The 20,522-nt window shown below is 42.3% G+C and overlaps 2 protein-coding genes and 1 pseudogene across 2 annotated transcripts; all 3 read right to left on the bottom strand.

Annotated features, from left to right (window-relative positions):
- Nucleotides 1-2,197: 2,197 nt before the first annotated feature.
- On the bottom strand, nt 2,198-4,561 carry LOC139374315 (transcription factor Adf-1-like). The gene is made up of 2 exons (XM_071115346.1): nt 4,372-4,561; nt 2,198-3,427 (listed from the first exon to the last, which is right to left on the bottom strand). The coding sequence occupies exons 1-2, from the start codon at nt 4,502-4,504 to the stop codon at nt 2,961-2,963; spliced, it is 600 nt and encodes a 199-aa protein (XP_070971447.1). The 5' UTR covers nt 4,505-4,561; the 3' UTR covers nt 2,198-2,960.
- A 648-nt stretch (nt 4,562-5,209) lies between these two features.
- On the bottom strand, nt 5,210-12,028 carry LOC139374314 (HEAT repeat containing 4). Its single transcript, XM_071115345.1, has 16 exons — nt 11,265-12,028; nt 10,881-11,068; nt 10,631-10,789; nt 10,355-10,558; nt 10,026-10,169; nt 8,116-8,292; nt 7,701-7,870; nt 7,444-7,548; nt 7,200-7,318; nt 6,933-7,113; nt 6,682-6,751; nt 6,317-6,506; nt 6,024-6,102; nt 5,782-5,935; nt 5,541-5,602; nt 5,210-5,296 (listed from the first exon to the last, which is right to left on the bottom strand). The coding sequence occupies exons 1-16, from the start codon at nt 12,026-12,028 to the stop codon at nt 5,210-5,212; spliced, it is 2,853 nt and encodes a 950-aa protein (XP_070971446.1).
- Nucleotides 12,029-14,687: 2,659 nt separating this feature from the next.
- Nucleotides 14,688-18,817, bottom strand: LOC139374313 (transmembrane protein 151B-like; annotated as a pseudogene).
- Between the last annotated feature and the right edge of the window lie 1,705 nt (nt 18,818-20,522).

Genomic DNA, 20,522 nt, shown 5'->3' with positions numbered 1-20,522 from the left:
TGGAGGCCAGGTCATATGATGCAGCACTCCATCACTCTCCTTCTTCTAATCATCACACAGCCTGGAGGTGTGTTGGATCATTGTCTTGTTGAAAAACAAATGGTAGTCCCACTAAGCGCAAACGAGATGGATGGGTTATCGCTGCAGTAGCCATGCCGGTTAAGTGTGCCTTGAATTCTAAATAAATCAGTGTCACCAGAAAAGCACCATCACACCCCCACCTCCATGCTTCACAGTGGGAACCACACAGCTGCAGATCCTCCGTTCACCTACTCTGCATCTCACAAAGACATGACGGTTGGAACCAAAAATCTAATTTGGACTCATCAGACCAAAGGACAGATTTCCACCAGTCTAATGTCCATTGCTTGTATTTCTTGGCCCAAGCAAGTCTCTTCTTATTATTGGTGTCCTTTAGTAGTGGTTTATTTGCAGCAATTTGACCATGATGGCCTGATTCACGCAGCCTCTCCTAAACAGTTGATGTTGAGAGGGTCTGTTACTTGGACATTTATTTGGGCTGCAATCTGAGGTGCAGTTAACTCTAATGAACTTAACCTCGGTGGCAGAGGTAACTCTGGGTCATCCATTCCTCATGAGAGCCAGTTTCATCATAGCGCTTGATGGTTTTGCGACAGCACCTGAAGAAACGTTCAAAGTTAATGTCTTAAAGTAATGGACTGTTGTTTCTCTTAAATTATTTGAGCCGTTCTTTCCATAATATGGACTTAGTCCTATTTGGTAAAAGAACATCTTCTGTAAATCACCCCTACCTTGTCAAAACACAAATGATTGATTCAAACACATTATGAAGGAAAGAAATTCCACAAATGAATTTAAGGCACACCTGTTAATTGAAATGCATTCCAGGTGACCACCTCATGAACCTGGTTGATTGACAGCTTTGCACACTCCTAGCCTTCAAAGGGTGGCTACTTTGAAGAATCTTAAATATAAAATATTTTGATTTGTTTTACTTATTTTTTGGTTACTACATGAATCCCTACGTGTTATTTCATAGTTTTGTCTTCACTATTATTATACAATATAGGAAATAGTCAAATAAAAACCCTGGAATGAGTAGGTGTCAACTTTTGACTGGTACTGTACATTACGACATTTCTCTTTAGTCAAGCCAATATTTTATGACTCTAAACCTGCCTGCCCCGCAGATATAACAGTTTAGGAGTCAACCTGCGCAAATCAAACTGAATTGAAAGAAACATCATTTTACATTTGTCATTTAGCAGATGCTCTTATCCAGAGTGAGTTAAGTGCTTTGCTCAAGGGCACATCAAATGATTTTTCACATAGCTCTGGGATTTGAACCAGCAAACTTGTTTACTGGCACAACACTCTTAACCCCTGCCAGACTGTATATTGTGTGGTGTGCAAAACACAAACGGAACGATATTGAAAACAGAGGGATGGTGAGATTGTAGAAAAATGAAGTGACAGAAGGAAAATATTCCTATCTTTTGGATCAGGCAAGTGGAACAAGTGCCATTCTTTGAAACCAAACATTAGTTTAAATTAGCACAGCAGGGAAGAGAAACATCCCTGTTTGACATTGCTTGTGTCAAACATGATTTTTTACACAGGCACTAACTAGTTAGCCTCAATGGAAAAGTAATTGGGGCCACACTCAAATGTTGGTGGGATTTCACAGTATTGAAATTGGAACTAAGAGTGTTTTGATATGACATTTAAGTAGAACTGGAGCCAGCATAATTGTCCTTCAAACAACTCATGTGCACCTAGTTTTGATTTGCAAAAGGCTACGTGGAACATGACAAGCTCTGCTGTGGCAGCGGATCAAAACCATTACTGCGTATTCATCTGCAGGTAGTTAAAAGCTTAATGACTACAAAGATTAAAATACTCCAAGAGCTGAAGTTACATGGTGGCTGAAAGCCCTCAAAACACTGCCTTTGTCAGTTACCTGTAGCATATGGGCAATTCCACATTGATGCAGACACGCCGATGTTTCACTTTATAATGCATGTGATGCAAAGTTAAACCACAACTATGTCCACTGAAAATGTTACAGAAACACATGACAGCACAGTCATTCTCTTACCAAACTTTACATCTGCAGTGGAAATGTATGGTTTAACTTTTCAATTATTTTTTATTTGGACAGACATTTAAGTTAAAAAATGCATACATAACTTGACATACAGAATCAACACCTTAGTGAAATGGGGCAGCATTTAACCACAACTTTTATTAAGCTCAATAACATTCTAAAATGCATGAATGAAATAGCCAACTTCAAAAAGTAAAGACAAAATATAAATTGTCAAAAGAGCAACTATTGCACTAGCATGGAGAACATTTACTCAATTGTTTTTATTTTTACAACCAGACTAAAGTATTACAGGAGCTAACTAAATGCATACCTGTATGCATAGCCACGGGAAGTAGTGGTGCTGAAGCACCCCCTAAAATAGAAAAGTAGTGAACTGGGCCTTTACTCATCCTGTATTAGCCCCCATCCCCAAACATCATCTCTTGGCTGTATGAATGTGACCAGAGGGTAAGGTGACACTAAACAGACCAACATTGTTACAATATTTTTTACAAATAAAATTCTAAGTAACAAACCATCTCCATGTGTTCGTATATATAATACATGTATAAAGGGTCTTGGCTAAAAGCAGCCCTTTCCACATATTAGGAGAAAGAAAACATTTTAAACAAATAATAATGTTTCTAGCTTAGTCCGGTTAAGTACTACAGCCCCCTCCTGTCTATCACTACCACACTGAAACATCACCAGTGGGCTCAAACTTGGAAGGTTTGTGTGTGTGTGTGGGGTGAGGGGTTCCAAAGAAGCACTATTGGACACTTTCTCAAGGTAACTAAATGAAAATTAATCAAATGTATTTCCAACAAAATGTTCTGTCCTAAGAAAGCCCCAACTCGTTGATACAAAATATATTTACTGTACAGTTAGGCTAGTCGGTGTCCTCAAATTCAGCATCGTGGAGAAGTTGGTGAAATTTCAGCTTAATTGCACACTTTTTCCTGTAAGGTAACCGCTTGAGGTGAGGGAGTAGGCTCATGAAAAACATCTCATCCTCATTGTCTCCTTGTCCAGCTGTTTGCCAGGAATCTTTCCATGTCATCTCATGTAAGTTGTTGTCCAAAGGTGGCGACATCTTGGCATCAACCACACTTCCATCTAGATCAATCAGGACGTCAGAGGTGCTAGTTGTCTCATCTTTTCCATCATCAAACTCCTCTGTGCTATTGCTGCCGCCAGTTCCTCTACCTCGCTGTATGTATGGGATCAGAAATGCCATTAACTCACTATATCTCCATTTTTTTAGGGCCTTCCCTGTGGCACCACGGATCCGATCTGCTTTCACTTTCCTTGTGAACACATCCCTCAGGTTTCTCCATTTCTTTCGGGCATCTTCCTCTGGAACATAAAAAGAGGATGTCTCTGTTCTGTTCTTAAACTTTCCCTTATGGCTATACCAGTGCTTTATGCATGGTCATTTGGATGAGCCATGTGTTCCCACAAACGTAGTCTTCCAATTTGTTCACCACCTCGTCTAAGTATTTGGTTAGTAGAAACATAGTATTTTGTTCTGCCCAACTGCAACCTTCCACTTAGCCCATATCCAAGCTAGGCCTAAAGATGAGGGATAGGGATGGTGTAGGACTAACCACGCAAATTCATAAACAGCTGGGATGCGTAAAAACCCCCATCTCTATAGTGTAGAATTATGTTGTCACTGGATAAAATGGCTTGCACTGCTCTAGCTATGAGTCTTACAACAATGTTGACATATTGTTAAATCATTGGATTATATTCTTATACTAACACTGACCGAATCATCGTTAAACTGCTGGTGTAGCAGCCAACATTTTTGTTGGCATTACACTTGTGGTGCAAATCACGAGTGCCCACTCAACTGGTTCACCTCAGGTAGAAAGTTAATGCGTTAGCTAGCTAACGTTAACTAGTAAACAAACCGTGACACACTGCCCCCTGTGGTTAACTAACTTTACACCGTATATTGACCACGGCAATCAGCATTACTAATCAATCAACAACGTAGCCAACTATTCCAATGCAATTTACAAGACAAAGAGCGATGAACAGTCAAGGGTCGCAAACAATTAAACTAACCAGGCAAACAGTAGCTAGCTAGCATAGCCCTGGAAGTTAAACCCAGTGTGAACAATGTTGTTCGCTAGAAAATATAGCAAGCTAGTCTACACAATAGTCAGATATGTCAAACGTAATAACTAACGTTAGCGTAGAACAAGTTTAGCTAGTAACGTTAACATTGTTACTCACTTAGCTAGCTAGCCAAAATGTATGCTAATGTTCTTAGCTAGTTAATCAGACCATACCTTTCAGTCCCAGTTGTTTACCCACAGCCTTCCATGCATCCGATTTTTTTATCGGGTCTCTATATGAAGTCAAAGTTGAGTTATATAATTCTGGGTAGTCTGAAACCGCGGATATGATTCTTTCTGCAGCCATCCCAAGACTATCTAGTTAGTTATCTAGCTAACCAGGGGCTGGTAGCCAGACCACTGTGAAGTCAGCAAGAATAACTAAGCACTTCCGGGTCAGGGTCACGGATTTTTGAAATCCTTTAGAATGAGTCCATATACATCCTGTATATGCACAATAATCGATGGGCTATATACTGTATTTAAATCTAGAGTTTACACACAGTTGTTGCTTCTATTATTGTGGCCCTTAATCTGTGGAATACCGGTCAAATGCGAATAGAACAAGCATATTGCACTGTACATTGTGGTGTCCATTCTACTAAGGATCACTGTATATCCTCCAGAATCTACATACACAAGCTCATCACAACTATGTGTGTGGCACTGTAATGTGCAATATGCATGTTCCAATATGCATATCAGAGTCATAATCTGACCTACAGTATTTCCCACATATGTTGTTCTCTCTTTCAGAACAATGGTATAGCTCAGCTCCTGGCCTAGGTGGAACAACTGCAAACAGGTTCTGCAGTGGAGGAGCTAGCAGCACAGCTCCATCAATAACATCACTACCTGACAGTAAATCAACCTCTTCACAATCCCTTACAACTACATAATCCCCCAATACTACTAAAGCAAACATTAGTCAACAAATACTGTATTTATTTTATGCGGCCATGGTTATTAAATATTATCTTCATTTTCTTGGAGTGCTGAAGTTTCTCCACTGTCACACGATGGAGTGTTGATGATCTTGATAAGCAGATGAAGATGATTTGTTGACAGGGCTTGATTCAAGCGTGCATTTAGAGGAGGACTACAGAGAAAGGGGGAGTTCTGTTAATTTACAACATCCACCTTAACGGTTTGTTTTAATCCTGGTTATGATTTATTCATGTCATATTTGTAAAATACATATTTGTTTTGTAAGTAATTGCTTGTATTAATAGTAGCTGTTCGTTTTATATAATAAATCAATTTAGCTTAAAATAAAGTGTACATTTCAAACTGGTTTGTTCTCTAGTTCTGCAACAAGACTAGGAACTCAGGACAGGGAATACCTGAGTCACAGAGGAATCTGAGGAGTGAGTCGGCCTTACTGTGGAAGTGCAATGTTTAATTCCTAGAAAAATAATGCCCACAATGGTTTCATGTTACCTTCTTCAAAAATGATATTCATCAAAGTCAGAAAACTGCATATACTGTAACTGCGGGAAATAAGAAGGCTCTAATTCACTGCACATCAAGATTTACATTAAATATTTAACTCAGCTTAACACACCATAGTAGTCCGTCACTCACTGTTGTAGCGTTCCTGCAGCAGCTGTGATATTGGTGTAGTGTCCGGCCGGCTCTCATTTACCAGATACTTCCTCTGTTGCTGGTACATGTTCTCCAGCTTCTCCATCAACAGCACTTTGTCTGTGATGATGCTCTTGGTGCATAGCCTCTGAACCTGCAAACCAGGAGGACGGAACTGATGGCCCTCAGTTTGCAACAAAAACACAAGTGCCTTTCCATGGCTAACCTTGAAACACATTTACCTGATCTTTGATTTTGTGGACCATGCCCCTGTCTCCATCAATACTGTAGCCATAGTTTTTGAGGAGCCCCTGTATATGCCTTGTAGACAAAACCCTTTTTTTGTTGTTGTTAATGTTATGGACATAGATAAAACACTCATACCTGTAAAGCTAACACAGATGTGGCATGACATTATATCCCACTGGGCACACACTGATTAAAATCAACTTTGTGATGTGGCACCAACGTGGAATAGACAATGAATTGACGTCTGTGCCCAGTGGGATGGATTTTGATCTGAACTCTGACTCACCTATGGACCTGGGGGTGGGGTTCCAGTACAAACCTCTCCTGTAGGAGGTTCTGCAGCTCTGGTCCCTTCACTTTAAGGATCTTTAGGGCCTGGCAGGCGGCGATGCGTACCTGGGGTTTCTCCTCATGATGTAAAGCCCAGAGGAGGTGGTCCTGGAGAGTCGGCGTGAGGCAACCTATCTTCCCTAAAGCTAACAAACAATTGCAGTGCCGCGACACGTTCACACATCTGCTTTCTGACACTAAACTTATACTGTATATTTATATACACTATCACAGAAAGTTGCATATCTAGTGCAGTTGCAGCTTCACACTGTCATTACAATATCCACTCTGTTGGCCAGTGGTCATCACCATGCTGCTTACCACTAATTGCAACAACTTTAACCTCCCATGCTGGGTCATTCTGTGTTAGCTGAATCAGCTGATTCAAGACCTAAAACCAAAAAGTAAAGACAAGGATTTTTTTCACCAGAAGTCCATAGTCTATCTATATTGAAGTGATATTGCCAAAGAAGACGTGGTTTATAGGATATATTGGCATGAGTATTAGGCACGAGACAGAGTCGAGACAAACATTGTATGCAAACTGCTGCCTCTCCTCATTCCTTTCTCACCATGCTGTACTTCATAATTAGAGCTGCAGCAGTCAGACAGGCCTGTTTCCTCACGGCCACAAAATTGTCATTGAAACATTTCAGGAAGGGTGGCAGCAGCTTGGCAGTCATGATCTGTAGATGAGCTATGAGGATGAGAGCCTCCACCCTCCAGGAGGCAGGACCTTCCTCAAGCTTCATTCTAAAACAGCCAATGGGTGAGGTTTTAGGAAGAGTGAGATGCTCTCTAATCAGCTCATTAGTGATCACCAAATGCCAGTCTGGTACCTCAGCTCGTTGTGCACATCTCTTCCCATTCCTAGTTTCCCCAGGGCCTGGGCTGCAGCCTGCTTCACGTTACCACTCCAGTCATTCCACATCAGGTAGATCAACTTGTTTGCAAGGTCCTACAAAATATAATTTCTAATGAGTACATAATCACATATCAATATCATAATTTAGGTTTGATTTGAGACACCAAATAAATCACAGAATTAGGGACTCAAGAAATCTATGAGATTGCAAGAGACACCTTATTAATTGGTCCTTTCAATTGGGAGATAGTGTTGCAAGCCAAGAGTCTGGTCCTCCAGTTGGCACAATTCAACTCCTCAGCCAGCAGAGAGCGAACTAGAGTCTAAAGAAAAATGTTAAGCCCAGAAAAAGGACATTTCAGATATCATGGATTTGTGATTAAACAGAAGAACACAGGCTAATAGTGCTTGCCCCAATGACTGGGTATATCATTTAGTTGAAGCAATTTAAGGGGAACAAATTTGAGTTACGCACCGTCTTGCTACTGATGCTGGCAAGTAGAGCGGCTGACTGTTTATTATCTGTGTGAACCTCACTGACGAAGTGCTGGGAGAGAAGTCTCTGAATGACTGGCCGACTGTAATCCCCCTCCACGGCCAGGCACTGTGCTGCCACCCAGCTGTCTGCACCTACACCTGCAGAGTCTGACACAAAACACTACACTCTTCATTTGATGTCAGTGAAATGCAATTCATCCTGAATAATAAACCCATACATAAGTTATTTATTTAAAGTATTGGTGTTACATTTACGGTTTATATTCCATTCAGATGTAAGTATTCACACAGACAGTATGGGTCTTGGTGTTAGAACGTAGTTGCACCTCATGTTTTTCCCTAAGGTATATGTCGTTACAATGTACTCCAAAATCAATACAACCTGACCTAACCTTGATGTAGTGCATTGCAGAGGATTACACGGGCTCGGGAGTCTGGCGTCCCCATGGCGTACTGGCACACTGCTGCTGCCATCTGAACTCTCTTCACAGGGTCGTCCAGAGCTAGGAGAAGAAGAGGCTGGAGCTCCTGAGGAACTGGCTGGATGTCCCGCACACGGCCATACTGACCTGGGGGGAGTTTCCCAAAAACAAGTGCTATGTATGTTTTGTCCTTGTCCACTATATGTGCACATAACGTTGAAGTCAGAAGTTTACATAAACTAGTTTTAATGACTCCAACCTAAGTGTTTCAACCACTCCACAAATGTCTTGTTAATTAACAAACTATAGTTTTGGCAAGTCGGTTAGGACATCTACTTTGTGCATGACAAGTATTTTTTTCAAACAATTGTTTACAGACAGATTACTTCACTTATAATTCACTGTATCACAATTCCAGTGGGTCAGAAGTTTACATACACTAAGTTGACTGTGCCTTTAAACAGCTTGGAAAATTCCAGAAAATGATGTCATGGCTTTAGAAGCTTCTGGTAGGCTAATTGACATAATTTGAGTCAATTGGAGGTGTACCTGTGGATGTATTTCAAGGCCTACCTTCAAACCCAGTGCCTCTTTGCTTGACATCATGGGAAAATGAAAAGAAATCAGCCAAGACCTCAGAAAAAAAAATTGTAGACCTCCACAAGTGTGGTTCATCCTTGGGAGCAATTTCCAAAAGCCTGAAGGTACCACGTTCATCTGTACAAACAATAGTACGCAAGTATAAACACCACGGGACCACGCAGCCGTCATACCGCTCAGGAAGGAGATGCATTCTGTCTCCTAGAGATGAACGTACTTTGGTGCGAAAAGTGCAAATCAATACCAGAACAGCAAAGAACCTTGTGAAGATGCTGGGGGAAACGGGTACAAAAGTATCTATATCCACAGTAAAACGAGTCCTATATCGACATAACCTGAAAGGCCGCTCAGCAAGGAAGAAGCCACTGCTCCAAAATCGCCATAAAAAAGCCAGACTACGGTTTGCAACTGCACATGGGGACAAAGATCATACTTTTTTGGAAAAAAACTGTTTGGCCATAATGACCACTGTTATGTTTGGAGGAAAAAGGGTGAGGCTTGCAAGATGAAGAACACCATCCCAACCGTGAAGCACGGGGATGGCATCATCAGGTTGTGGGGGTGCTTTTCTGCAGGAGGGACTGGTGCACTTCACAGAACATCATGAGGAGGAAAATTATGTGGATATATTGAAGCAACATCGCAAGACATCAGTCAGGAAGTTAAAAGCTTGGTCGCAAATGGTTCTTCCAAATGGACAATGACCCCCAAGCATACTTCCAAAGTTGTGGCAAAATGGCTTAAGGACAACAAAGTCAAGGTATTGGAGTGGCCATCACCTCAAACCCATAGACAATTTGTGGGCAGAACTGAAAAAGTGTGTGTGAGCAAGGAGGCCTGCAAACCTGACTCAGTTACACCAGCTCTGTCAGGAGGAATGGGCCAAAATTCACCCAATTTATTGTGGGAAGCTTGTGGAAGACTACCTGAAACGTTTGAACAAAAGTTAAACAATTTAAAGGCAATGCTACCAAATACTCATTGAGTGTATGTAAACTTCTGACCCACTGGCAATGTGATGAAAGAAATAAAAGCTGAAATAAATAATTCTCTCTACTATTATTCTGACATTTCACATTCTTAAAATAAAGTGGTGATCCTAACTGGCCTAAAACAGGGGATTTTTACTAGGATTAAATGTCAGGAATTGTGAAAAACTGAGTTTAAATGTATTTGGCTACGGTGTATGTAAACTTCCGACTTCAACTGTACTCACACACAATTACCAAAACAAATGAAAAAAGATGAGTTGAGAGATGACGCAATCTATTACATGTCACCTGCATCTGTGGGATGTTGCTTTTCCCTCGGTCTGTTCACTGCCCCTGATGCACAAGTGGCTATGGCTGACAGGCGAACGTGGTAGTGCAGGTCTTTAAGGGCCCTCTTTAACCCTTCAATAGTCACACTCTGCCAGGTGATCTCTAGAACAGGAAGGAACAGCCTCAGGTTAAAGACAAACTGAAGTAGTTAATGAAGTAACAATATACAGTAACTTGAGTATATCCGGGCATGCTGTAGTGTAACGGTGTGAAATAAATTAGGCTTAACAGCACAGTGATAGACAAATGCTTAGAGAACATCAATATTGAATGACAAGAAGACCTACTGATCTTCCAGGCACTCCTCCATCCCTCCACTGCGTAACGTAAGGAGGAGAGCTCGGCCATAGGGTTGTAGTGGGGTTGCTGTCTGGGCGCCTCTGTGTCCTTCCCGCTGTAGTCAGGCGGTCTCAGACCCAACTCTGTGGCATAGTCAGCAGTGGTAGGCAGGTCCACCCACCGCCGAGTACCTTTCTCCACCCGTCGCATTCCTACCCAATGGAATTTTAATGAGTAAAATCGTGCTTTAACAGGGGTTGCATTTATTTGGTTAAAGCCCCAACCTTGTGTCTCATTGTGCATGGTTTCTGCTGAAGCCTTTGTCCACTTATCTGGACCACAGGGGAAAAAGTCTTGAAGCTTCTTTTGGTACTCTGAATTGTTGTCCATGATGATGCGATCGTGGTTCCGTGGATCTCGCTGATGTACCTGTTTGGCTATTCCTGCAACATGCAAAGTCAAGGAAATGTGATGTAGATCAATAACCAATATAGAAAATACTATTTCAGTTGCATGTGTATTGAGAAGTTGTACCAGAAAATATCTCCTGTTCAAAGTTATTCTCTGTGTGCAAGACATGGCTTCCAGCACGGGGGTTGAGGCTATCCTGAAGACGAGGAGGTTGAGGGGTTTCAATGTGCTTGACTGCTACAGTGTTGGCAGTCTGGTTCATACCCCCAGGCTCATCAGAACATGCAGGGGGAAGAGAGTAGCCCTGCACCCTGCAGCAGGTATGTCAAGTGAAAATAGAGATCAGTGATATAAAACTGTGAATACAAATTCTGATGATCTACACATTATAGAAACTCACATAAAACATCAACTTTAGTGCATTAGACACTATTTGTTTGAGGCGTAAAACTGACTGGGGACTCAATAAGTCAACATTAAATATTACGGTAGGTTTTGTCTCCTTGCCTGTAGTATACTGGAAGAGGTGTCTCAGCCTTGCGGCTCTGAAGAGCCTGCTGCTTCTCAGTCTGCGTGTGGAGATCTTGGTAACTGCAGAAATCCTCCTCACACATGGGCTCCTCATTGACTAGATCTGTGGCGCTGGCTGAACCATACTGACTCCTCAGCAGTGACTGCAGCCGAGTCTTATTCTGGCACTGGTTTGGAATCTGTTGACTCACTATCCACTGGGCTGTGGTCTTGGTCAGCTTCTTTAGCACAAACTCATCCCAGTGGCAGCTCTTTAAACGGTCCTCCCTGCCTCCTGTAGATGCTTCCTTGAGACAGTTGTAAACATTAGAAACTCCTCGTAGTCCTGTCCTTTTAAAGGAATCCAAGAGCCCCCCCTGGTGACTAGGGAGTGTAAAGGAGTCTTTGGCAGTCAATGGCGCAAGATGGGATATTTGTAATTCAGGGAGCATAGAGGGAGGGTCTCTGAAGCCTCTGTTCTTGGCAGGATCCTGAGGTGAAGGATGAAGGGGGATACCTTTCATTGATTTTATCCCTGTGCTCGTCGGCTTGGGACTTGGTGCCAGAGGTCCAGAGGCATTGAAAAGCCAGTGGAAGTCAGCTTGACTGTAAGGTATACTGTCTGACCCCATCTCCCATATAACCTCTTTGGAGAAGGTGAGACCGCAGGTGGCATTGTTGAGGAGTTGTCTGTAGAGCTGCTGGCCTTTCAGATTTTGTAGACAGCCCACCTTTGATTTGGTGCATTTTACCAAATCCATGTTGCTTAATGTATCCTCTTGGGGAACAAACCATTCATCATTTTTTTTTTACATAAATAAATTGTGTGAAATTCAAGAAGCCTCACATTGCTAGGTTCATATGTTGCTGAGTGGATAAAATACCATAAAAAGATGCATAAAATCTCTTTAAGGAATAATGTAAATCGCATCTTGAGCCTGCTAATCAGCCCACTTAAATTATAAGTATAAGATGCATGTTTCAAACCATAACATTTCAAACCATAAAAAGCCTAAACACTTTTACCTGCATATTTTGTTGTCTGTCCGTATACCTGTTGTAGTAAACAAAATACTAGGTCTAAAAAAGATATATATATATATAGTGGGGAGAACAAGTATTTGATAACCTGCAAAATCGTCAGTGTTTCCTACTTACAAAGCGTGTAGAGGTCTGTAGTTTTTATCATAGGTACACTTCAACTGTGAGAGACGGAATCTAAAACAAAAATCCAGAAAATCACATTGTATGATTTTTAAGTAATTAATTTGCATTTTATTGCACTCTTGCACTCTCACAACTAGTGGTCGACCGATTATTTTTCAACGCCGATACCGATTATTGGAGGACCAAAAAAAGCCGATACCGATTATTGGAGGACCAAAAAATTGCCGATACCGATTAATCGGCCGATTATTATTTTTTATTTGTAATAATGACAATTACAACAATACTGAATGAACACTTATTTTAACTTAATATAATACATCATTAAAATCAATTTAGCCTCAAATAAATAAGGAAACATGTTCAATTTGGTTTAAATAATGCAAAAACAAAGTGTTGGAGAAGAAAGTAAAAGTGCAATATGTGCCATGTAAAAAAGCTAACGTTTAAGATCCTTGCTCAGAATATGAGAACATATGAAAGCTGGTGGTTCCTTTTAACATGAGTCTTCAATATTCCCAGGTAAGAAGTTTTATAGGACTATTTCTCTCTATACCATTTGTATTACATATACCTTTGACAATTGGATGTTCTTATAGGCACTTTAGTATTGCTAGTGTAACAGTATAGCTACCGTCCCTCTCCTCGCCCCTACCTGGGCTCGAACCAGGAACACATCGACAGCCACCCTCAAAGCATCGTTACCCATCGCTCCACAAAAACCGTGGCCCTTGCAGTGCAAGGGGAAGAGCTACTCCAAGTCTCAGAGCGAGTGACGTTTGAAACGCTATTAGCGTGCACCCCACTAACTAGCTAGCCATTTCACATTGGTTACACCAGCCTAGTCTCGGGAGTTGATAGGCTTGAAGTCATAAACAGTTCGATGCTTGAAGCATTGCGAAGAGCTGCTGGCAAAACGCACAAGTGCTGTTTGAATGAATGCGTACGAGCCTGCTGCTGCCTACCATTGCTCAGTCAGACTGCTCTATCAAATCATAGACTCAATTATAACATACAGAAATACGAGCCTTTGGTCATTAATATGGTCGAATCCAGAAACTATAATTTCGAAAACAAAACGTTTGTTCTTTCAATGAATAAATACCGTTCCGTATTTTATCTAACGGGTGGCACCCTAGGTCTAAATATTCCTGTTACATTGCACAGCCTTCAATGTTATGTCATAATTACATAAAATTCTGGCAAATTAGTTCGCAATGAGCCAGGCGGCCCAAACTGTTGCATATACCCTGACTCTGTTGCGAGAGAAGTGACACAATTTCCCTAGTTAAAATAAATTCATGTTAGCAGGCAATATTAACTAAATATGCAGGTTTAAAATATATACTTGTGTATTGATTCTGGCACTGGTTTGGAATCTCCGAGCAGGACACGCTAGATAAACTAGTAATATCAACCATGTGTAGTTAACTAGTGTACCGATCGTTGTCCTCCTCGGATGAGGAATAGGAAGGATCAGACCAAAACGCAGCGTGGTAAGTGTCCATGTTAATTTTAATAAATAAACTGAACACTGCAATAACCAAAAAACAACAAAGAGAGAGAGTGAACGAAACAAAACAGTTCTGTAAGGTGAAGACACAAAAGGCTACCTATTTATGGTTCTCAATCAGAGACAACGATTGACAGCTGCCTCTGATTGGGAACCATACCAGGCCAAACACGTCGAAATACAGCACAGAACAAAACAATAGAATGCCCACCTCAACTCACGCCCTGACCAAACCAAAATAGAGACCTAAAAAAGGATCTAAGGTCAGGACGTGATAACTAGTGATGATTGATTGATTGTTTTTTTCTAAGATAAGTTTAATGCTAGCTAGCAACTTACCTTACTGCATTCGCGTAACAGGCAGGCTCCTCGTGGAGTGCAATGTAAGGCAGGTGGTTAGAGCGTTGGACTAGTTAACAGTAAGGTTGGAAGATTGAATCCCCGAGCTGACACGGTAAAAATATGTCGTTCTGCCCCTGAACAAGGCAGTGAACCCACTGTTCCTAGGCAGTCATTGAAAATAAGAATGTGTTCTTAACTGACTTGCCTCGTTAAATAAAGGTGTAACAAAAATAAAAAATCGGCCCAATCGGTGTCCAAAAATACAGATTTCCGATTGTTATGAAAACTTGAAATGGACCCTAATTAATCCGCCATTCCGATTAATCGGTCAACCTTTACTCACAACCTCCTTATTTGGAATATATTGTAACCGAATCAGTCAAATGTCTCTTGGCCCCTCAGAGTGAGGTTTCCAGGCAGGTGGATCCCTGGCCGACAAAGTAGCGCCGCACCTCTGTGGTGGAGTCACCACTACAGCAGCACTCGGGCCGGTGAGGATGGGGAAGAAGCGTGCGTCTCGGAATGTGGGCGGTCTCTCATTGAGAGCCAGCTGGCTTGAGGCTCCTCCACAGGCCCACGGTGTGCAGAGAGCTGTACATGCGGCACAGTGAGAAGCGTGAGTTGTCCAGGGATAGAACAAGACATGACGGGAGAAGACGGAGGAACAGCTGGAGCTGGTGGTGGCCCGCCTCTGTCCAACCTCGCTCTGAAGCTGGCAGCAGTGCTCACAGTCCTGCACCAGCATGCTATAGCTCTGGGCTGGGTGGCTGTCCAGCAGGAAGTAGTTGGAGGACCTGGTATCTTCAGCTGTACCAGAGTCTGAAGACGCCAGGTTAATCAGCATGGCCTCTGAGTAGCTGGGGTTCAACTGGCAGTTGGAAAGGATGTGTCACTCCAACTCAGGGCTATCCACTGTATCTACCCGAGCGAGAACTCTCCTCAGAGAGGATGTGCCACTCCAGCTCAGTGCTATCCACTGTATCTACCCAAGGGAGAACTCTCCTGATGGAAACCTCCTCTATTGGAGAGGGGCTGTTGTGGCTGTCCTCCAGCCCAAAGAGCTTCTCAACATGGTAGTGCACAAAGGCTGTACGGTACTCTATAAGCACTCTCAGGGGCCAGGAAAGAATGAGAAGAGCAGTGAACCAGAACGACACCTGAGAAGTATACCAGGGAAACCGGTAAGGTTCCAAGTAGGCTATCAAATGCTCTGTAAAGTTCACATTTTTCAGTTGCAACCCTTCTCGAGCCTCCATGTAGTCATTTAAACCCTCAATCTCTGAGAAGAACCTGGCACGTTGGTTGAGGTAATTATTTTCTGGTCCAGCCCCAGCAAAACTGAAGCACTTGTTGAAACAAAGCTTTGTTGCCGGATGGCTCTCCAGTCCACGTAGACAGGTGACCTGCTACCAGATCGGGAAAGCCTACACCACCACCCAGGTGTACCATGAGCGGGTCAACACACACGAGGGTGAGGGAGAGTTTGAATACAGTCGCTGTGGTATGTGGGACGTCTCACGGGATGCGTGTGTTGACCCGCTCATGGTAGACCTGGGTGGTGGTGTAGGCTTTCCCGATCTGGTAGCAGGTCACCTGTCTGGTCCTCTGAACAAAATGGTAACTTATGGCCTTCCACCAAACACACGGACGGGATTGTCGCATCCTCAATAGGCACTCATACACGCTATCCACATCAGCCTTACAATGTAGCTGACTGCGAGCCCAGCAGTGCCAACACTCTACCAGGTAGACAACATAGAGCATGAACAGGAAGGCAAGAGGGATGTACACATAGCCGTCAGAGCAGGGGCTGTCATGGTAAATCATAGCGCCTCCTCCCATGCCAACCTCCTTGATTGAGGAAATGGAGGTCAGGAGGTGACGGATGAGTCAAAGCTGAGCTTGGTGACTCGGGTGAGCTGGCACTAAGCCACAGCGCCCAGGCAACTTTACATTAGCAGGGAGAGCAGAAGGCACCGACAGTGGGACTCTGGACACATACAGGCACTCAAGGACTGCTTCACAGGCCGCTGATGCAGAAAAAGAGAGGAAAAAGAGAAACAGTGTGAGAAAAAAGTTTACGTACAATCTTTTCAAAGTTAGAGTATTGTATGGCAAAAGGCTGCATTTAAATAACTTTTAGCAGTGTGATTAAAAGGAGAACGTGGTTTGAAGAACTTACAGAATTCACCAGGGAATCTAATAAAAGTACAACAGTTTATTTACATTTCTTCTTTCCTGTGACACTGTCTGATGAATCAGTTCGATGATATGGCTGTGTTTAAGGCTCGCTGGATCACAATGTAGTCTATTTGATATTTACCTATACAGGTTGAAAGGTTTTTAACGGGGCAGAAAGCAACAGTGTCACATGAATAATAGATCTACAGTACCACATGAAAGAGAATGGTAAAACATGATGAAAAGGGAGTCCACATGCCAATGAGCCTAAAAAATGGCACTGATCCAATTTTGCTGTGGGCAAATGAACATGACAGGGCTGTAATGTGCTGAGCTTTTCCAAACTCAGAATGCAGTAAATGAGGTTGGAGCGATAGCATGTAGGTCACGTGAATGTAATTTAATTAGGCTATGCTGCAATGGGAACAGCTGCTGATCACATTAGCTCAATGTACAACTAACATTTGTCCCAAAATCCTCCCTCAACTGTATTTTCAGTCCCCCTATGTTTCTGCTAACGTTTCAAGCATATTTGCATGGGTTACAGAAAGCATGCACCATGTCCAACAAGGCATGTGTATCCTCAATCCCCCAGTGACTCGTTAAATAATCTATGACCTCAGACGGCTGCTAAAATGAACGTTGACTTTCTATACGAAACTTGACCACAACAGAATCAAACACACAAGTCATCGGATCACACATTCTGTGTGCCCCATTTCTGCTGAGTGTCAAGTGAACAGTTCAGTGCAGCAACCCATCTTTGAAAGTGCTCACATTTGCAATTCTGACTGCCAACGAAATGTCTCCTTTTCAGCAGGGGCATTCTCACCAAGTTTCTCTATTTTGTTCCAGTACATTGAGTCAGACCTAAGGCTACAGGCCAGAACATTACAAATAGGCAGGGTTAACTTAGTTATACTTTGTCTTGTTGTATTCAGCTAATTACAGCCCTTCAGGTATCTATAGCCATTCACCCATGAAGATCCATTGACAACATAGTGGAAGTGTCATTGTGGTCTTTTCAGCTCTCAGAATAAGTGTTGCTTCATGCAAGAAACGTCTCATTAACTGATATGTGCTCAAAGGAGAGCTCAGTCAGCAATGACTCATGAGTCAATCATCAGTCAACTTGGTTCCAATAACAGTGGTTCCCAACCAGGGGTACTAGGACCCCTAGGGGTACTTCGTTTATCCACAAGGGGTACTTAAGACTCATGAGACCATAGGGCCTACTAGTAAAATGCACATGAGGTGGCACAGTACTTCTGGGGTACTCTGGGCAGATCAAAATTCAGTTTGTGGTACAGTAACAGAAAATAATGTGTTACTGGTAAAGTGTTTCACATGAAGGTTATGAACCAAACTAATCAGACCAGACAGAAAGGGCTGACTCAGACGGGACATGCAATCAGGCATCGACAACACAAGCAAAACATCCAGAATAGCATTGACCTTTTTAGAGCATCCTGGTACAGGGCAACACAGCATCATAGGTCAAGACCTCTGGGTCATGCACATACTGTCGGTTTGAGGTAAAAACAACTTGTTGTAATTTTATGGTCTCTCATAGAAGCTGTATTTCACGGTAAGCTGCACAACCAATTCCCCAGATGGAATAAGTGTTATTACAGACTGGAGGTAAAGCTCTCGCATTCCGAGTACACATCATTAAAGGGTACAAAATCCAGGTTCTCAGAATTACTGTATTGAGCCTTGCATACATGTCATTACTAGGCTCTGTCTTCTATGACTTGTATTTCTTTGGGAAATGACATTGTTTAATGAGTTATACATAACAGTACTTTTGAATGTAGAATTACATTCATGTAGATATGATGGTAGGGATGGACATCATACAGAGAAACTATTAAATGAAATAGTATTTTGCTGGTGAATTAATAGTGATTATTAGACTCCAGTGAACAGATAAAGGATGTTGTGGTTACCAATTGCACTCAGTATGGAATTCCTTCCATCTGAGCAGAGGACTGAAATAGACATGACATGAATAGCAACAATCAATATATGATATGGGCTACATGTATAGGCCCACAGATATTGAGTGTGTGCCTTTTATTACGAGACTGCGTGTAGAAGGCTATCTATCATGACATTTTAATTCATAAAAAAGGCAACACCATTATGCGCTTTCAGGATGATGCTGTCATTCCTATCATGTAATCTGCATTTAAACGCTTAGCCTTCTGCATTTGAATGAAAATGTTGCATTAACTCTCACCTCTTCCAGTACATCAATGCTGGCCGGTGCATCGTCTCCATCATTGGGGGTGTTGGGCGCTGTGTCTTCCGCAGTGGTATCAACTTCCAAATTGGGAGAGAACATGCTGCTGTCTGGACATGATAGCATCAAAGCCAAGCCCCCTCTCCTTTCTGGTCCTCAACAGAGCTTCAGATCATCTGGGCTGGAGCCAAGGCAAATGGGGATCCCGCTTTAGGAGCTCCCATCGCTTGAACCCGGCGGGCAGGGACAATTCGATCGCAGAGGCTTTGCTAATACAGTCAAACAGAAATCGTAATGTGAAACACCAAAACAAGTGATGAAAGTGATACGCTGTCACACATGAGCGCACAATAAATGGCCTGATCACTGATCCGATATATAAAATGAATGGCAAAACATCCTAATGTAGGCTTCTGTGCACAGAGAAAGTGATGTCATTTCGCTTTTTACAAGCAGGAAAAAGCATAACAGAATTTTACATTTCAAAATAATTGATGCGCACCAATGTTGTGTGTAGGCTATGTGCAGCATCAGCATCTGTAGCCCATTAAAGAAGAAGACGAGACTGTTCAATTACTACATTACATGAAATACTGTAGATAAGGCTGAGCAATCCATGACACCACTTGTTGTCTGCAGCCAGATAGCCTCGATCCAAAAAGTGATATTTTTCCTAAATTATGCACCCATACTAAATATCTTCAGTAGCTTTGATTGGACTGATCATACTTTCAAAATCTTAGCTACCAGTCATCATGAATCAAGTTGACAATCTACTTGCAAATCCTTTTCAATCCTTGTCATATGAAGAGAAATAATGAAGAGAAATTGTAGATCAAACGTATCAGTGTTCATCAGCCATTGAACATAAACATTACACAACAAGTTGGAAATCGCAAATTCAACAATGAGTGGTTTGGAAGGAATCAGTGGCTAACTGCCAAGCATTGCAAAGAAATCACAAGCCTGCTATTCAGTGGAGTGGGTGTGTCCCAAGTATGGGTTTAAGAGCTTAAAAGGATAAACATTGGCCATGCTGTCAATCCAGCATGACTTCTGCCGCGCTCATAACAACTAACTCAGAACTGGGAAATCTGATTTTAGTGACTTCAAAACTGGGAACTTGAAAAAAATGAGCTCCAACTGGGAAAATAGGTTTTTAAGGTCATCCAACTCGAATTGGAAGTAGGGAACTCGGGCCTCTTTCTAGAGCTCCGACCTGATGATCATTGACGTCATCATGATTCGACCTTGTTTTTTCAGAGTTCCCAGTAGTCTTGAAAGCACCATAAATCCAGAGAATGCCAGACTTTGATAACAAAGTTTAGTGATGAAATATGCCCCTGAAGGACTGCTGCGTAACCTTCCTGTTCAAGTGAGCATAGCACAACAAGTCCAAAAATGTATTGTATGCTGTTGCATAAATTATGTAATATGCCATGGAGACTAACTAAGAAAGTAATACTAAGTGTATGTTGTGTAGTAAGCTGTTAGTAGCCAATGTGCCTCACCCTAATCATTTGGACCCTTTTCCGATCAGAATTCCACTCATAACAGATACTGCGTTTTGGAAGTGTCAATGGGGGAATGATATTTGGTTTTCATTTGATACTAAATGGTCAGCAGGTGTCGCTATTTTAAAAGGCAACTTTAAGGGTCATATATTGTGAATACTGTGAATATGCACTGGAGGCCTGGTGCGTGGAGCCGGTACAGGACATACCGGACTGGAGAGGCGCAATGGAGGCCTGATGCGTGGAGCTGGCACAGGACATACTGGAGAGGCGCACTGGAGGCCTGATGCGTG

This window comes from Oncorhynchus clarkii, chromosome 19 (assembly GCF_045791955.1).
Source record: "Oncorhynchus clarkii lewisi isolate Uvic-CL-2024 chromosome 19, UVic_Ocla_1.0, whole genome shotgun sequence".
Taxonomy (NCBI): Eukaryota; Metazoa; Chordata; class Actinopteri; order Salmoniformes; family Salmonidae; genus Oncorhynchus; species Oncorhynchus clarkii.
The sequence above is the reverse complement of the archived record's forward strand: the minus strand, read 5'-3'. Positions and strand labels throughout refer to the sequence as shown.